The 18,736-nt window shown below is 43.1% G+C and overlaps 1 protein-coding gene across 1 annotated transcript in view; it reads right to left on the bottom strand.

Moving 5' to 3' along the window:
- Positions 1–2,735: 2,735 nt before the first annotated feature.
- cfap54 (cilia and flagella associated 54) overlaps positions 2,736–18,736 on the bottom strand; it is a 139,623-nt gene continuing 123,622 nt past the window's right edge. The window contains exons 54-67 of the mRNA XM_020452271.2: positions 17,053–17,199; positions 16,662–16,788; positions 16,368–16,535; positions 16,138–16,246; positions 15,845–15,971; positions 15,627–15,728; positions 13,810–13,936; positions 13,391–13,543; positions 13,113–13,282; positions 12,871–12,996; positions 12,564–12,670; positions 12,084–12,246; positions 3,597–3,680; positions 2,736–3,033 (exon numbers count right to left, since the gene is read on the bottom strand). Of these exons, the coding sequence (XP_020307860.2) occupies positions 2,914–3,033; positions 3,597–3,680; positions 12,084–12,246; positions 12,564–12,670; positions 12,871–12,996; positions 13,113–13,282; positions 13,391–13,543; positions 13,810–13,936; positions 15,627–15,728; positions 15,845–15,971; positions 16,138–16,246; positions 16,368–16,535; positions 16,662–16,788; positions 17,053–17,199 (1,830 nt within the window). The 3' untranslated portion in view covers positions 2,736–2,913. The remainder of the gene's footprint in view (positions 3,034–3,596; positions 3,681–12,083; positions 12,247–12,563; positions 12,671–12,870; positions 12,997–13,112; positions 13,283–13,390; positions 13,544–13,809; positions 13,937–15,626; positions 15,729–15,844; positions 15,972–16,137; positions 16,247–16,367; positions 16,536–16,661; positions 16,789–17,052; positions 17,200–18,736) is intronic.

The following is an 18,736-nucleotide window of genomic DNA, read 5'->3' as shown; positions in this document are numbered from 1 at the left end:
TTTGGATTTTTACAAATTATCTTTGAAAGACAGGGTCCTGAAAAAGGGACGTTTCTTTTTTTGCTGAGTTTATGATATCACATTTTGTAAATTATTATCATTTACAAAAAAATGCTTTGGACGGGAGATGAGTGTTCAAATTTTAGTCTATGGGGTCCTGCAAACTGGAGGGTGGTGGGGTGCCTATATTGGGCATATGGCTCCAATATACAGTGGGGAGAACAAGTATTTGATAACCTGCAAAATTGGCAGTGTTTCCTACTTACAAAGCATGTAGAGGTCTGTAATTTTTATCATAGGTACACTTCAACTATGAGAGACGGAATCTAAAACAAAAATTCAGAAAATCACATTGTATGATTTTTAAGTAATTCATTTGCATTTTATTGCATGACACAAGTATTTGATCACCTACCAACCAGTAAGAATTCCAGCTCTCACAGACCTGTTAGTTTTTCTTTAAGAAGCCCTCCTGTTCTCCACTCATTACCTGTATTAACTGCACCTGTTTGAACTCGTTACCTGTATAAAAGACACCTGTCCACACACTCAATCAAACAGACTCCAACCTCTCCACAATGGCCAAGACCAGAGAGCTGTGTAAGGACATCAGGGGTAAAATTGTAGACCTGCACAAGGCTGGGATGGGCTACAGGACAATAGGCAAGCAGCTTGGTGAGAAGGCAACAACTGTTGGCGCAATTATTAGAAAACGGAAGAAGTTAAAGATGACGGTCAATCACCCTCGGTCTGGGGCTCCATGCAAGATCTCACCTCGTGGGGCATCAATGATCATGAGGAAGGTGAGGGATCAGCCCAGAACTACATGGCAGGACCTGGTCAATGACCTGAAGAGAGCTGGGACCACAGGCTCAAAGAAAACCATTAGTAACACACTACTCCGTCATGGATTAAAATCATGCAGCGCACGCAAGGTCCCCCTGCTCAAGCCAGCGCATGTCCAGGCCTGTCTGAAGTTTGCCAATGACCATCTGGATGATCCAGAGGAGGAATTGGAGAAGGTCATGTGGTCTGATGAGACAAAAATAGGTCCAAACTCCACTCGCCATGTTTGGAGGAAGAAGAAGGATGAGTACAACCCCAAGAACACCATCCCAACCGTGAAGCATGGAGGTGGAAACATCATTCTTTGGGGATGCTTTTCTGCAAAGGGGACAGGACGACTGCACCGTATTGAGGGGAGGATGGATGGGGCCATGTATCGCGAGATCTTGGCCAACAACCTCCTTCCCTCAGTAAGAGCATTGAAGATGGGTCGTGTCTGGTTCTTCTAGCATGACAACGACCCGAAACTCACAGCCAGGGCAACTAAGGAGTCGCTCCGTAAGAAGCATCTCAAGGTCCTGGAGTGGCCTAGCCAGTCTCCAGACCTGAACCCAATAGAAAATCTTTGGAGGGAGCTGAAAGTCCGTATTGCCCAGCGAAAGCCCTGAAACCTGAAGGATCTGGAGAAGGTCTGTATGGAGGAGTGGGCCAAAATCCCTGCTGCAGTGTGTACAAAGCTGGTCAAGAACTACAGGAAACGTATGATCTCTGTAATTGCAAACAAAGGTTTCTGTACCAAATATTAAGTTCTGCTTTTCTGATGTATCAAATACTTATGGCATGCAATAAAATACAAATTAATTACTTAAATCATACAATGTGATTTTCTGGATTTTTGTCTGATAAATAAATGTCTGTGATAAATGCAATTGTGTTTTGCCTGTGTTTGTCTTGATATCCAACAGTTCATGATCAGCTCTGTTGACCATGAGCATTTTGCAGAGAAAATGGGGTGAGGGAGTTTTTCCTAGCCACCGTGCTTCTACACCTGCATTGCTTGCTGTTTGGGGTTTTAGGCTGGGTTTCTGTACAGCACTTTGAGATATCAGCTGATGTACGAAGGGCTATATAAATAAATTTTGATTTGAGGTATACTATTTAGGCTCGGAATGACATGTGGCCCATTGTTTCCCTTGTTACCTGGCAACGATCACTAGGGTGCTTCCAACAACTGTCAGTCAAGGCGAGCTCATGAATATAAGCTCCCCGCCCACTCAACCTGTTAATTCAGGCTTCCTGATAGTTAGAGATGAAAGAAAAGGTGCCGTTTCTTCAATACTGAGCATCTTAATAGAGTAAAAAATATTATGGGTCATGTTTTGGTTATACAAAGGCCATTTTTATTTGGGACCTTTAATCATTGGAGTTCTAGCAGGGATAATCAACTATATTGAGCAACAAGCGGATTTATTTTCTTGAGACGATGGTCGGGGGGGGCGGAACATAATTACAAATAATTTGTAGACTGCAAATTGACTGCAAGAAGCCCAAACAGATATGCTTGACTAAAACATAATAATTTCAAACCTAGCTTACGATCACGTCCCTCTATTACATATGAGAATACTTGAACAGATTTCTTTAATTAAAATCAATTGGAACTGATTTCTGGTGTTTTTACAGCCTTTTATGTCCACCAATCTAAAACATGTATTTTTAAAAAAGCTTCTTTTTATTTTGCTCAGAAAACTTGCAGGGCTAAATAAAACCATCTGCGAGCCAAATTCAGCCCGCCAGTTGGGGAAACCGGAGTTATAGGAAACATTACCACTGCTGTTCTAAGAGGTCCAATTTGTATTTTATGACATCTCATGAGCTTTTCATACACATTTGATTTGTGAGCTTAATCATGTACATTAATAAAGAATAAGAAATGAAAAGCGCTTGAATTTTGTTTTTGCAAAAATCATCTTTATCTATGCTCATTTATTTCAGAGTAAAAGAGTCTGGTGAAGTCACTTTGCTTGGTAGGTGCAATATGCTATCTTTGGTCTTGGCCATTTGATTCCTGTCATTGGGTTTGTCTTTTTCTATGGTGCTGTGTCGGTCTATAGACCGGATAGGGTATCAGACGAGCAGGGAGATGAGCCATGTTATCAGTGTGTTTCCCTCCACAATGGCTCCACTGGCTGGGTTGAAGCAGCGCTCCAGATCACACAGACTATGTAGGCTGGCCTCAAACGGAACCTGGCACGCAGAGGGAGGGAATCATTTCTCAAGTAATATCTGCATATCTAACAACCTTAACAGGGTAAACGGGTAACAAAAATGCCATGGAAGAGGCATAAGATCAAATGTTTCACACATTCAAGCCATAGTAAAACATCAACAGTACAGTATATCTTAGGTTTGTGTAAGTGTAATGGACATGTTTAGTGTCCTCTGTAAATGTGTGACTACATGTAGCCTGTTGTTTCCTGATTATTGTGTTAGGATGTTCTGGGACTGCTCTCAGGGAGGGGACTGATATGACAGAAACAAAGGAACACATTGTTACTTTGGCCCAACACCTAGAAACTACGTGTTTAAGGTCATGATCAGCCTATTGCACCCTGAGAGCAGAGACACCTAGTTTGTGCATGAGTATAAAAAGTGCTAAGGGAGAGCATCCCTTCAGAGCTTCTTACAAAATAAAGATCTGTTCATTTAACTTTGAGTCCTTAGTGGTAATTTCCACTAAACAAGTTAACCCTTTACCGGTATGTGAACTTTGGGGGGTGTTGAATCAGTGTGTGGTGTGTTTAGCCTACCTCAGTGAGAACAGCTGCCTCTGAACCAGGCTGCAGTAAGTCCTTTATAGCAGCACAGCAGCACCTGGTCTGCTCCTGTAGCATCTGAAACAACCAACCAACAAAACATGTACTCATTTACAGGTAGATTCACTTACATGCACGTTTGACCAGTGCTTAATTTGTAAATGGGGAGGTGACGGAACAAAAGTGAGCGCTAGAGGGGGGTGACCTGGGGAGTACTGAGGTACCGGAATGCATGAAACCCCGCCCCCCCCCACCTTTATAATAAAGCATTGCATGCATATCATCACATTTGCGTAGTGGTATAGAGCAGAAGAGTAGAGGCACTTACAGAAGTTGCACACATGAGGAACATTTTTAGTAGCCTAGGGTCTAGGAAAATGTTGGCCTTCTATAAACACATTTAATGCAATTCTACATCATTTTAGATGACTGGAGACAGAATATTTTTTAATACCACACAAATGATGGAAATGGCAGGCTACTTTGACACTGACCAAAACGACCTCGTCTTGAATCGATCAATAGCCTAGGCCTAGGTGTGTGGAAACAGAGCAGAGCGGACGAGAGATCATAGAAAGTGAATCTCATTCTAGTTATGTGAGAGATACTGGCGTGCTTCTCACACAGCCACACGTTGGTCTCAAACATAGATTACAATGTTGCGCAAACCATAAATCCGGGCCGGTCCAATCCAAATCAACTCTTAGAATATTAAGCCTGGGCTGAAGGTCTACTTTATCACATCACGTTTTTTTTGGTGGGGGCAGGAGAGGCAACTTGAATGATCTTTATTCGCTTTTATTTAAATGTTTACATTGCAAAAAGTTTATTATTTTTCATGCCACGAGAAGTACCGGATCCTGCCAAATAGGTTCCGGAACAAAACAGTCCAAAACGGAGAGGTGCCGGATCCTGTTGCGTCAGTATCCGGCTCAAATGAAACACTGCTGTTGACAATTCAAGTCCATTTGAAACCTTTTTACTATTCTTTCAGAAAGTGTATCCAGAAGAGTGTGTGGTCGGAAAATCCCTATCCCCAAAGCATTAACGTGCAGTGGCTTAAAGTAACTAAGTAAAAATACTTTGAAGAAGGGGAGAGTGGGGTATGTTGAGCCATTTTTTACATTCAGCATCACTAGATCAAGGGAAATAGACTATTCTTTCTTTCTACATACAATACCAGTCAAAGGTTTGGACACACCTACTCATTCCAGGGTTTTTCCATTGTAGAATAATAGTGAAGACATCAAAACTATGAAATAACACATGGAATAATAACATATATGTTATATCTGAGATTCTTCAAAAGTAACCACCCTTTGCTTTGATGACAGCTTTGCACACTTTGGCATTCTCTCAACCAGCTTCATGAGGTAGTCACCTGGAATACATTTCAATAAATAGGTGTGCCATGTTAAAAGTTAATTTGTGGAATTTCTTTCCTTAATGCGTTTGAGCAAATCAGTTGTGTTGTGACACTATAGGGGTGTATACAGAAGATAGCCCTATTTTGGGCAACAAGTGCTCAGCATATGTGGGAACTCCTTCAAGACTGTTGGAAAATAATTCCAGGTTGCAGGAAGCTGGTTGAGAGAATGCCAAGAGTGTGCAAAGCTGTCATCATGGCAAAGGGTGGCTACTTTGAAGAATCTAAAAAATAAAACATATTTAGATTTGATAAACACCTTTTTTGGTTACTATATGTTTCCATATGTGTTGTTTCATAGTTTTGATGTCTTCACTATTATTCTACGCTGTAGAAAATACAAAAAAATAAAGAAAAACCCTTAAATGAGTAGGTGTGTCCAAACTTCTGACTGGTACAGTATGTTAATAAAAAAATTTTTTTAAATGAATTTATTCATACTATTTCATCCTTCCACGAGATACACTGTCAAGGCCGTTGCTGGAAGAAGACCAAGGTGCAGAGTGGTGAGCGTACATGTTCTTTTTTATTTCAAAATGTCGCCAACAAAACAACAAACGAAAAAACAACCGTGAAGCTTACAGGGCATTAGTGCCACAAACAAAGTTAACTACCAACAACGAAAGGAAAAAGGGCTACCTAAGTATGCTTCCCAATCAGAGACAACGATAGACAGTTGTCCCTGATTGAGAACCATACCCTGCCAAAACATAGAAACACAAAATCATAGAAAACAAAACATAGAATGCCCACCCCAAATCACCCCCTGACCAAACCAAATAGAGACATTAAAAGGCTCTCCAAGGTCAGGGCGTGACATACACAAATCAACGGTTGCTATCCAAGCCAGCTGGTCGTTCGTTTTATCGGTTCGGCTGCCAAAAAAGCAACCCAGACGTCAGGTCTTTATGTTCTGTATCTATGGATGTGACCCAATCGTTCATTCTAAATGTTCTATTGCCATACTGGCTGGCAACGTTCTTATCCCTTGGTTGCTAGTTAGCCAACTACGGATAATTTACAGTCACGTCAAACAGTGCAGCCAGAATAACAACAAAGTAGCTGCATTTGCATTTGTTTAAGCTGTTTCGAGTGACATTTATTTGGATACATCTATAACAATGAGCTAATGATACACGATTTTACCTGGCATAGAAAATGTGCTCGCTTGTCAGGACATTGTTGTTCAGAGGAGCTAGCCAACAACACAGCTAACACAATCACTTCAAACTGAAAAAGGAAAGACTGCAAACTAGCTGCATTTAGCTTCGTTTGACCTATTTTCAGTGGACATTTCTTTATATATCCATGAAAATGATGCCAATTCCTCCCTGCCTTGCCAGACTCCCGACCCCTGCACGTTCATTACTACAGGACAACTGGAGATCGAATTTCAATATTGAAACAGACAGCAAGGTTTATACAAATGACCTCTATTGAAAACCAATTGCTAGTCTAAAAGAAATGAGAGAATATTTATATGCTTTTTACAGTGGAGAGTAAGCTTATAAATTGTCTGGCTGGGCTGATGAGACAGTTGATTGCGCAGTGCGATGGAACAAAGTAAATTGTTTTAGCAGGTGCTAACTTGTGGAATAGATGCCAGCTGGAATGCGGTTTTAACTAATCAGCATCCAGGATTAGACGCACCCGTTGTACAACTTTAATTCACAAACACAATTCAACACAATCACTTTTGTCTTTATTAAAGGCAGTGGGCCCTTGCCAATTATGTGTCCGGCATGATAGATGTTGCAGTTTCTTGAATGACTTGAAATAATGAAGTCCCAGAAAAAGGAAGTTGAGTTTAATTCATGGAATGGTGGTGTGGTATATTTGATATATTAAATGCATGCCTACATTCAGATATAGATCTCTCTGTTCAATAGCACTTACCTGCTCTTCTATTTATTCACCAGTTGTCTGGGACATGGATGTTGTTTCGATGTGCCAACTCATAGGCAAGTTCTCTGCATTTGAGGTTACTAAGCCCATGAAACTGGTCTGCAAGATTCTTGGCATGTTTAGCAAGCTCAGACTCAATGTCATCCGACAAGACCTTGTATTCCTCTGCTACTCTGTCACAGCCTCTCTTTATCAAGCTCAGACTCCATGTCATCAGACCTTGTGGTCCTCTGCTACTCTATCATAGCCTCTCTTTCGCACAGCTACATCTACTTTTTATTTTTTTGTCAATGTAGCTCTTTAGTTTTATTCAGTACATTTGTTCATCCCTTGCTGCTGCTCGAACATAGTCTTACCTTCTCTCACTTCCTTGGCTGCTCTTTCAAGAAACTCAAGGGGGGCTAGACTACTGATTGTTTTACGTTTGTATACACAGGGAATGATGATGTCAGCAATGTACCAATAAAAATACACTATCTTGAGTTCACATGCATGACAAATTGTAAAAATATTATGCATATTGTGCCTGATTCCAATTTAGGAATGGATGACTTTCCTACGCACTTCTCAGCAGTTGGTATTAAGACTTACCTTCTGAAGGTAAGTAACAGGCTTTGCAGGCGTGGTTCCCTTGCGCACACTGAATAAATGTCATTCAACTGCTGAAAACCCTCCCCTTGCTGGCCAACAGATTTCCTTGTGGAGATTTCATTAAATAGGGTTTTCAGTGTTTTTATCTTAAACCATTCCTTTAAATATGGTGTACCTTTAATTGGAAATTTGTCGACAGACGAGAATACATTGTGAGAACAGGTTCAGAAAATAGGGATCCCTGAAAGAAATCAATCCAAATATAGTTTTAACACCAATTGGTAGAATAAAAATACTCTTTTCAGTGGGTCAGAAGTTTACATTAACTCAGTTGACTGTGCCTTGAAACAGCTTGGAAAATTCCAGAAAATGATGTGAAAATGATGTCATGGCTTTAGAAACTTCTGATAGGCTAATTGACATCATTTGAGTCAATTGGAGGTGTACCTGTGGATGTATTTCAAGGCCAACCTTCAAACTCAGTACCTCGTTGCTTGTCATCATGGGAAAATCAAAAGAAATCAGCCAAGAACGCAGATTAAAACAAATTGTAGACCTCCACAAGTCTGGTTCAACCTTGGGAGCAAATTCAAAACGCCTGAAGGTACCACATTCATCTGTACAAACAATAACTCGCAAGTATAAACACCATGGGTCCACGCAGCCATCATTCCCCTCAGGAAGGAGACGCGTTCTGTCTCCTAGAGATGAACGTACTTTGGTGCGAAGTGCAAATCGATCCCAGAACAACAGCAAAGGACCTTGTGAAGATGCTGGAGGAAACAGCTACAAAAGTATCTATATCCACAGTAAAACAACTCCCATATCGACATAACCTGAAACACCACTCAGCAAGGAAGAAGCCACTGCTCCAAAACCACCATAAAACAATCCAGACTATGGTTTGCAACTGCAAATGGGGACAAAGATCGTGCTTTTTGGAGAAATGTTCTCTGTTCTGATGAGACAAAAATAGAACTGTTTGGCCATAATGACCATCGTTATGTTTGGAGGAAAAAGGGGGAGGCTTGCTAGCCGAAGAACACCATCCCAACCGTGAAGCACGGGGGTGGCAGCATCATGTTCTTGGGGTGCTTTGCTGCTGGATGGACTGGTGCACTTCAGAAAATAGATGGCTTCATGAGGGAGGAAAAGTATGTGGATATATTGAAACAACATCTCAAGACATCAGTCAGGAAGTTAAAGCTTGGTCGCAAATGGGTCTTCCAAATGGACAATGACCCCAAGCATACTGCCAAAGTTGTGGAAAATTGGCTTAAGGACAACAAAGTCAAGGTATTGGAGTGGCCATCACAAAGCCCTGACCTCAAACCTATAGAAAATTTGTGTGCAGAACTGAAAAAGCGTGTGCGAGCAAGGAAGCCTACAAACTTGACTCAGTTACACCAGCTCTGTCAGGAGGAATAGGACAAAATTCACCCAACTTATTGTGGGAAGCTTGTGGAAGGCTACCCGAAACGTTTGACCCAAGTTAAACAATTTAAAGGCAATGCCACCAAACACTAATTAAGTGTATGTAAACTTCTGACCCACTGGGAATGTGATGAAATAAATAAAGAGCTGAAATAAATCACTCTACTATTATTCTGACATTTCACATCCTTAAAATAAACTGGTAATCCTAACTGACCTAAAACAGGGAATTCTTACTAGGATTAAATGTCAGGAATTGTTAAAAACTGAGTTAATGTATTTGGCTAAGGTGTATGTAAACGTCCAACTTCAACTGTAAGTATTCAGACCCTTTGCTATGAGACTAGAAATTGAGCTCAGGAGCATCCTCTTTCCTTTGATCATCCTTCAGATATTTCTACAACTTGATTGGAGTCCACCTGTGGTGAATTCTATTGATTGAACATGATTTGGAAAGGCACACACCTGTCTATAGAAGGTCCCACGGTTGACAGTGCAAAAACCAAGCCATGTGGTCGAAGGAATTGTCTGTAGCACTCTGAGACGGGATTGTGTCGAGGCATAGATCTGGGGATGGACACCAAAATATTTCAGCAGGATTGAGGGTTCCCAAGAACACAGTGGCCTCCATCATACTTAAATGGAAGAAGTTTGGAACCACCAAGACTCTTCCTAGAGCCGGCTGCCCAGCCAAACGGGGCAATCAGGGGAGAAGGACTTTGGTCAGGGAGGTGACCAAGAACCCGATGGTCACTGACAGAGCTCTAGAGTTCCTCCGTGAAGGTGAGAGAACCTTCCAGTAGGACAACCATCTCTGCAGCACTCCACCAATCAGGGCTTTATGGTAGAGTGGCAAGAATGAAGCCACTCCTCAGAAAAAAGGCACATGACAGCCCACTTGGAGTTTGCCAAAAGGCACCTAAATGACTCTAAGACCATGAGAAACAAGATTCTCTGATCGAGGGAAAGATGAAAGGAACAAAGTACAGAGAGATCCTTGATGAAAACCTGCTCCAGAGCGCTCAGGACCTCAGTCTGGGGCAAAGTTTCACCTTCCAACAGGACAACAACCCTAAGCACACAGCCAAGACAACGCAGGAGTGGCTTCAGGTCAAGTATTTGAATGTTGCCCAGCCAGAGCCCAGACTTGAACTCGATCGAAAATCTCTGAAGAGACCTGAAAATAGCTGTGCAGCAATGCTCTCCATCCAACCTGACAGAGCTAGAAAGAATGCAGAGAAAAATGGGAGAAACTCCCCAAATAAAGGTGTGCCAAGCTTGTAGCATCATACCCAAGAAGAGTAGAGGCTGTAATCGCTGCCAAAGGTGCTTTAACAAAGCACTGAGTAAGGGTCTGAATACTTATGTAAATTAGATATTTCAGATTTTTTTATATTTCTAAAAACCTGTTTTTGCTTTGTCATTATGGGGTATTGTATGTAGATTGATGACGAAATAAAACAATTTCATCAATTATAGAGTAAGGCTGTAACATAACAAAATGTGGGCAAAGTCAAAGGGTCTGAATACTTTCCAAATGCACTGTAATATTTACTTTTGACCTTTTACTCAAGTATGACAATTGAGAACTTTTTCGACCATTCAAAACCATTACTTTCACTCAAGTAGTAATTTACTGGGTGACTAACTTTTACTTGAGTTAGTTATTTTCTACACTGAACAAAAATATAAACTCAACATGTAAATTATTGGTCCCATGTTTCATGAGCTGAAATAAAAGATCCCTGAAATGTTCCATACACACAAAAAAAAGCTTTCAGTATTTCTCTCAAATGTGCACACGTGTTTACATTCCTGTTAGTGAGCATTTATCCTTTGCCAAGATAATCCATCCACCTGACAGGTGTGATATATCAAGAAGCTGATTAAACAGCATGATCATTACACAGAGATGCACCTTGTGCTGGGGACAATAAAAGGACACTTTAAAATGTGCAGTTTTGTCACGCAACACAATGCCACAAATGTATCATGTTTTGAGGGAGCGTACAATTGGCATGCTGACTGCAGGAATGTCCACCAGAGCTGTTGGCAGAGAATTGGAAGTTCATTTCTCTACCGCCTCCAATGTTGTTTTATATAATTTGGCAGTACATCCAACCGGCCTCACAACCGCAGACCACTTGTAACCACACCAGCCCAGGACCTCCACATCCGGTCGTCTTAGACCAGCCACCCAGACAGCTGATGAAAAAAAATTCTGCACAAACTGTCAGAAACCGTCTCACGAAAGCTCATCTACGTGCTCGGCGTCCTCACCAGGGTCATGACCTGACTGCAGTTCGGTGTCGTAGCTGGCTTCAGTGGGCACTGGCACACTGGAGAAGTGTGCTCTTCGTGGATGAATCTCGGTTTCAACTGTACTGGGCAGATGATCGTGTGATCAATGTTGATTAGAGTGCCCCATGGTGGGGGGTGGGGGGGGGTTATAGTATGGGCAGGCATAAGCTACGGGCAACGAACACCATTGCATTTATCAACGGTAATTTGAATGCACAGAGATACATACTGTACCGTGACGAGTTCCTGAGGACCATTGTCGTGCCATTCATCACCTCATGTTTCAGCATGATAATGTATAGCCCCATGTCGCAAGGATCTGTACACAATTCCTGGAAGCTGAAAATGTCTTCAGTTCTTCCCTGGCCTGCATACTCATCATACATCTAAACTATTGAGCATGTTTGGGATATTCTGTATCAATGTGTACGACAGCGTGTTCCAGTTCCTGCCAATATCCAGCAAGTTTGCACAGCCATTGAAGAGGAGTATGATAACATTCCACAGACCACAATCAACAGCCTGATCAACTCTATGTGAAGGAGATGTGTCGTGCTGCATGACGCAAATGGTGGTAACATCAGATACTGACTGGTTTTCTGATCCAAGCCCCTGAATCTTCTTTAAGGTTGCATACAGATTGCATATCTGTATTCCCAGTCATGTGAAATCCAGAGATTAGTGCTTAATGAAGTTATTGCAGTTGTGTCTCTTTTTGTTCAGGGTAGTAAGATATCTGACATTTGAGTGTTTTTCCATCACTGTTAACATGTGTGAATGTGGACTATAAGGCCTGTCAGAGCCGTTACCAGTAGCACACAGACCTGTATGTGAGGGCTGGAGGTAGCAGCCTTGTCTGGGATCTTGGTGCGGCGTTGTCTCTCCATCTTGGGGCTGGGGGAGGAGGGGGCGCTACTGGCAGCAGGCGGAGAGGAGACGTTACCCCCAACACAGGCTGAGGCCAGCTGAGCATGGACTGCACACAGTCTAGAGGAGAACACATGGGGTGGTGCTGGTGGTCACAGAGGTTACATTACATTTAGTTACCAACATTCATTTCATTTAGTTAAATACGGTTGGTGAATTCAACTAAAGTAGATAAGACAAAAGGGTTTAGGGAGAGATTCTGGAAGAGATACAGTAAGAAATATTACAGAGGGAATGGATACAGATGTGGCCAGGTCCATATCGACTTCCGGCTCCTAAACGAACCATATTAGCCACTCGTTAGACGCTACAATATGGTGATAGCTCCATCTCGCCCCTAGCACCTAGGCTGCTGTACATGGAAAGCAGCTACCTACTTCGCCATGCTGACGAGTTTCTGTCCACACTGCAGCTCTATGACAGTGCAGGCTGTGGCCCTCATGGCCGAGAGTGGCACTTTGTTCAGCCCAAACAGCAGCATGACCTGACGAACACAGAGACGAAAGGAGAAACACTGTCAAAGTCAACCCTGTAAGGCAGTGGTTACCGACCTGTTTGACATGACAATAAGTGACAAGGAGTTGGTAAGATAGCACAAAACAGATCTGAGACCAGGCTAGCTCCTTTTATGGTTGATGAGTGTGTGTGGTTGGATGAAGAGTGTGTGTGTGTTGTGTATTGTACCGTATCCGTGTCTTCTTGGGTGTGGCTGAGAGCAGGCCGGTGCCACTGGATACACAGCTGCTTCCTGTCAGCAAAGGACCAGGGGTACATCTGAGCTCCCATAGTGCCTCTCACTGTAGGACACATCTTTAACACAAACAACATCAACATACACTTGAATAAACATCCCAATACAAGCCATGGTACAGTATATGCATGCATCTCTTCAGGATTCAGCCCATAGTGCCTATTAGTGTGTGTACCTGTATAATCTGTGGCTGCATGATGATTTCAGTGGGGGGTTCAGGGGCGCAGCAGGACTCTCTGTAGCCCACCATGTGGGAACAGAAGAAGGTCTGGAGCTGAACCAACCTCAGCGCCAGACTACTGTCTTCTGACTGGGACACCAGGCCCTCCACACACTGGGGCACCACTGGAACACACACCCACGTAGGCAAGCATGCACACATACACACACGCAGGTGAACATCTCTGGACGTCAGGTAACAAAATTATTTACTGTGACACCGGGGTAGTGTACCTGGGCGCATGGCGATGTGCTGCAGGTTGAACAGGTGTTTGTAGTAGCGAGACAGGTGGACCCATGTGAGCTGGGAGCGTTTCCTGCTGCTCAGCCCTGGATCAAGCTCTGGAGACGAGCTGGAGACAGTCCTCACCATCACATCTATCCCTCCTGGTAGAGTCACACAACACACAGACAGATATTACAAATATGGTAACCAGCACTGTTACGATTTCCATAAAGAAAAGACATGATATCTCCTTTCCTCATAAAGAGGAGAGAACATTACAGAACCGCTAACAATGTAGATTACAATCTAACACGAACATGGGCACGAATCACACTACTGTAGCGACTTTTATAATGGCTGTTATTGTAAGACCAGATGTAGCCCTGGCTAAAGGACAGAATGGTTGTAGTGAGGGATGTTTGTTTACCACAGGGGTTGAGCAGGTCGTTGGAGGCAAAGTCAGGCAGGAGCTTGAGGGAGATGAGAGGCAGGTGTCCTCCTTTAGCTCCGGTACTACCACACAGCTGGCTACATGTGGACATGGCTTCAGACGCCTGAGGAACACACACAAAATTATACAGTGCCTTGCGAAAGTATTCGGCCCCCTTGAACTTTTGCGACCTTTTGCCACAATTCAGGCTTCAAACATAAAGATATAAAACTGTATTTTTTTGTGAAGAATCAACAACAAGTGGGACATAATCATGAAGTGGAACGACATTTATTGGATATTTAAAACTTTTTTAACAAATCAAAAACGGAAAAATTGGGCGTGCAAAATTATTCAGCCCCTTTACTTTCAGTGCAGCAAACTCTCTCCAGAAGTTCAGTGAGGATCTCTGAATGATCCAATGTTGACCTAAATGACTAATGATGATAAATACAATCCACCTGTGTGTAATCAAGTCTCCGTATAAATGCACCTGCACTGTGACAGTCTCAGAGGTCCGTTAAAAGCGCAGAGAGCATCATGAAGAACAAGGAACACACCAGGCAGGTCCGAGATACTGTTGTGAAGAAGTTTAAAGCCGGATTTGGATACAAAAAGATTTCCCAAGCTTTAAACATCCCAAGGAGCACTGTGCAAGCGATAATATTGAAATGGAAGGAGTATCAGACCACTGCAAATCTACCAAGACCTGGCCGTCCCTCTAAACTTTCAGCTCATACAAGGAGAAGACTGATCAGAGATGCAGCCAAGAGGCCCATGATCACTCTGGATGAACTGCAGAGATCTACAGCTGAGGTGGGAGACTCTGTCCATAGGACAACAATCAGTCGTATATTGCACAAATCTGGCCTTTATGGAAGAGTGGCAAGAAGAAAGCCATTTCTTAAAGATATCCATAAAAAGTGTCGTTTAAAGTTTGCCACAAGCCACCTGGGAGACACACCAAACATGTGGAAGAAGGTGCTCTGGTCAGATGAAACCAAAATAGAAATTTTTGGCAACAATGCAAAACGTTATGTTTGGCGTAAAAGCAACACAGCTCATCACCCTGAATACACCATCCCCACTGTCAAACATGGTGGTGGCAGCATCATGGTTTGGGCCTGCTTTTCTTCAGCAGGGACAGGGAAGATGGTTAAAATTGATGGGAAGATGGATGGAGCCAAATACAGGACCATGCTGGAAGAAAACCTGATGGAGTCTGCAAAAGACCTGAGACTGGGACGGAGATTTGTCTTCCAACAAGACAATGATCCAAAACATAAAGCAAAATCTACAATGGAATGGTTCAAAAATAAACATATCCAGGTGTTAGAATGGCCAAGTCAAAGTCCAGACCTGAATCCAATAGAGAATCTGTGGAAAGAACTGAAAACTGCTGTTCACAAATGCTCTCCATCCAACCTCACTGAGCTCGAGCTGTTTTGCAAGGAGGAATGGGAAAAAATTTCAGTCTCTCGATGTGCAAAACTGATAGAAACATACCCCAAGCGACTTACAGCTGTAATAGCAGCAAAAGGTGGCGCTACAAAGTATTAACTTAAGGGGGCTGAATAATTTTGCACACCCAATTTTTCAGTTTTTGATTTGTTAAAAAAGTTTGAAATATCCAATAAATGTTGTTCCACTTCATGATTGTGTCCCACTTGTTGTTGATTCTTCACAAAAAAATACAGTTTTATATCTTTATGTTTGAAGCCTGAAATGTGTCAAAAGGTTGCAAAGTTCAAGGGGCCGAATACTTTCGCAAGGCACTGTAAGTGTGTGTGTGCGTGTGTGTTCAGTCTATTTACCTTAGTAGCAGCTCGGACAGAGACCCAGTAGAGCAATAAGTAGGCCTCCCCTGGAGTCAGGCCTCTGTTCAGAGTTGTCCTGACACGCTTCCAACCTGGAGGCTGAAACAAGACAAATACACGCCATGATGCAGGCGTACACACACACACAGTCCTCTCTAAAGAAAAATACTGCCCCGCGGAACCACAATTGAATGTCTCATGACACAGACAGGTACCTTCAGTATGGCATTTTTAGGTGGTGAAGGTGGGACGGGGTTCTGCTGGTCCTGAGGTGCTGGGATGCTCTGCTCCCACTGGTGCAAGTACACTAACGCCATCTCCAGATAACACTTACGGATCAGCCTGACACACACACACACACACACACACACACACACACACACACACACACACACACACACACACACACACACACACACACGCTTTAGTCAAACAAGCACACTGGTGTTTGAGGAGGGCCGTACACTACTCTCAAAGATGATCATTCACACTACTGTAGGCGACTTACTGTAGATTGTGACTCTGGGACAGAGAGATATTGATGCTCTCCAGTAGTGTCAGCGCAACTGTCTGAGGCTGGAAGTCACCGAGAGACATCAGACAGCGCTCTACCATCCCTGGACACAAACACACACCAAAAATAATCAAACTAACAAGGTCACTCTGACATTCAATGAGTAGATGCACACATACATATTTAATCTCATGATTGAATAAGGTTGGAAATAAATGTTTTACCCTTGCAGTAGAGGATATCAGCCTCCAGCTGTCTGTCTCTGGTAGCGCATGCCTGGGAAACGAGCAGGGCTGACTGCAGCACCTCCTGAGCACACACCCAGGGATGGCTGGAGGTAGACAGGCTGGAGGAAGGGGCGCTGGTCATGGCCTGTACAGCCAAGCAGTGACCTGTTCAGAACAGATACAGAGACTGATTAAGTGGTTGTTCATAAAATAGGTAACCTACCTGTATGTGGACCTATGTGCATTACTGGGTGGAGACTTTTGAGAACTATGGTACAGTATGAATCATACCCAGGCGCATGGTGGCCTTGGCCAGTAGTGGGAGATGTGGGAGGTAGATGTTAGAGAGACCAGGGGCTGGAGGGAGGATTACTCTGCCTCTCTCTCCCAATGACACACTCTCCCCCAACACACACAGCTGAGAAGAGACAATGCACACACATTAAGACAAATCAGTGTTCCGACTGTAATACAGGCAGTAAGGTAAGTTAATCGGGGGACAATGTAAAGGAATAATGAACAAGAGTGGTGGAGAGGAGAGATGAGGACTTATTTGTTAACCATACTTTGAATCTAGCCTGTTGTGGTATAGAAAAAAAGAGACGGGAGAGGTAAGAAAATAAGACTGTGATTGGAGTCATGAGAGGAGAAAGAGATGTTGGAGGGACTATGTCTGACAGACCTGTTGCAGTAGTAGTTTCTGTGTGAGCAGGTGTAGGGCCTGGCTGCCTGTCCCTCTCAGATCACTGAGCAGTAGAGTGGCCTGGGCCAACGTTACACTGGAGCCAGGAGGCAGACAGGAGTGACCCGACAGAAGACTCACTGCCTCCTATAGTACACAACACATTCATAAGTCTACTTGTATGTGTAGATTAGCGTATACACTAGTAAAGAATGTGTGTATAAATATGTACCTAGTCGTTGTGCGTTCCATGCGAGAAATAAAAATTCCTATCGAGGCGCAATCAATTTGCGAGTGCAACAGGGAGAGAGCCATGCATTCTGATAAGAAAATGTTGTGCTTTGACTGCAGTTTTGATGGCTTTTGTTAAAAAGTCAGGGGATCGCAGCTTTCCATTGCTATCTCATGTATTTCTCAACTCCAAAAAATGAGTCTGAACTGTATCAGCATAGTTTGTCGCATTAGCGACCCGCAATTCGACATGACTGCATAGGGGAGACAGGGGCTAAATGTAACACAGGTCAATTGTAACAGGTAGGCCTACTTTATATTCAGTGTTGCAAGTTTTTGGGGACATTAAAGTCATCAATACATTAACTAGTAACAAGATACTTTTTGAGTTTGGTATCTAGGTAATGATTAGCCCAATGGGGTAGTGTAATGTGTAGAACTTATGTTGAATAATAAACTACATTTATCAATCTGACTCCATTACCATGTGAATAGATGCTTAAATCATGCATATATATCCATAGCTATAGCCAGCTTCAGAGTCTCTGCATTGCTATGGAATAATTTAATTATATTTGATTCTCAAATATTAAGAGGCTTATGATACTTATGAGCTGTTAATAGTTAGGCCAGTAACCGAAAGGTTGCTGGATCGAATCCCCGAGCTGACAAGGTAAACAAAAGATCTGTCGTTCTTCCCTGCAGGGAGCCACCATTGGGAGACATCAGGAGTTGCTACATGGCCTTTTGGAAGGGCTCATTTCCTTGACGGAACGCCACGATAATGGGTTATTATTGAGAAAATCAGGGAGTTAGCTCAGACTGTCTGCCACATCTGAAAAACCCCAATCACTCAGTAATTTTGACCCTATCTGTGGTGAGTTTGTACAGCCCATCTCGACTCCCCGTGAACCCTGCTTACCTCCTCCAGAAAGATATTTGGGGAATCCTGATATTCAGGGAATCCTGGTCCCTGCTGGGGTTTTCTTTCTCAGTGCTCACTTATTTTTGAGCTACAGCCTTCTTAGTTTTCTTCAGACCGTTCGAAGATGGCGTATATAATTAGGCTAATGTCGGGAAGGGCGCTCTCCTGGGCTACGGCAGTTTGGGAACAACAATCTGCCATTTGCGGTCATTTGGAGGAATTCATGGCAGTGGTGAGAAAAGTTTCTGAGTCTCCGGTATCCGGCCAGCAAACTGCTTGACTTACGTCAAAACTCCCGTAGTGTGGCAGACTACGCGGTGAACTTTCGCACGTTGGCCGCCGAGAGAGTCTGGAATCCGTAGTCGCTTTTCGATACTTTTCTGCAAGGATTATCTGAGGAGGTAAAGGATGAGCTAGCTGCTCGGGAACTGCCTGTGGACCTCGACTCTCTTATCACCTTAACCATTAAAATTGATGGACCCCTCCACCTCCTATGGAATCCGGAAGATTCTGAAGGCAGCTCTTCCG

This window comes from Oncorhynchus kisutch, linkage group LG19 (assembly GCF_002021735.2).
Source record: "Oncorhynchus kisutch isolate 150728-3 linkage group LG19, Okis_V2, whole genome shotgun sequence".
Classification (NCBI taxonomy): domain Eukaryota; kingdom Metazoa; phylum Chordata; class Actinopteri; order Salmoniformes; family Salmonidae; genus Oncorhynchus; species Oncorhynchus kisutch.
The sequence above is the reverse complement of the archived record's forward strand: the minus strand, read 5'-3'. Positions and strand labels throughout refer to the sequence as shown.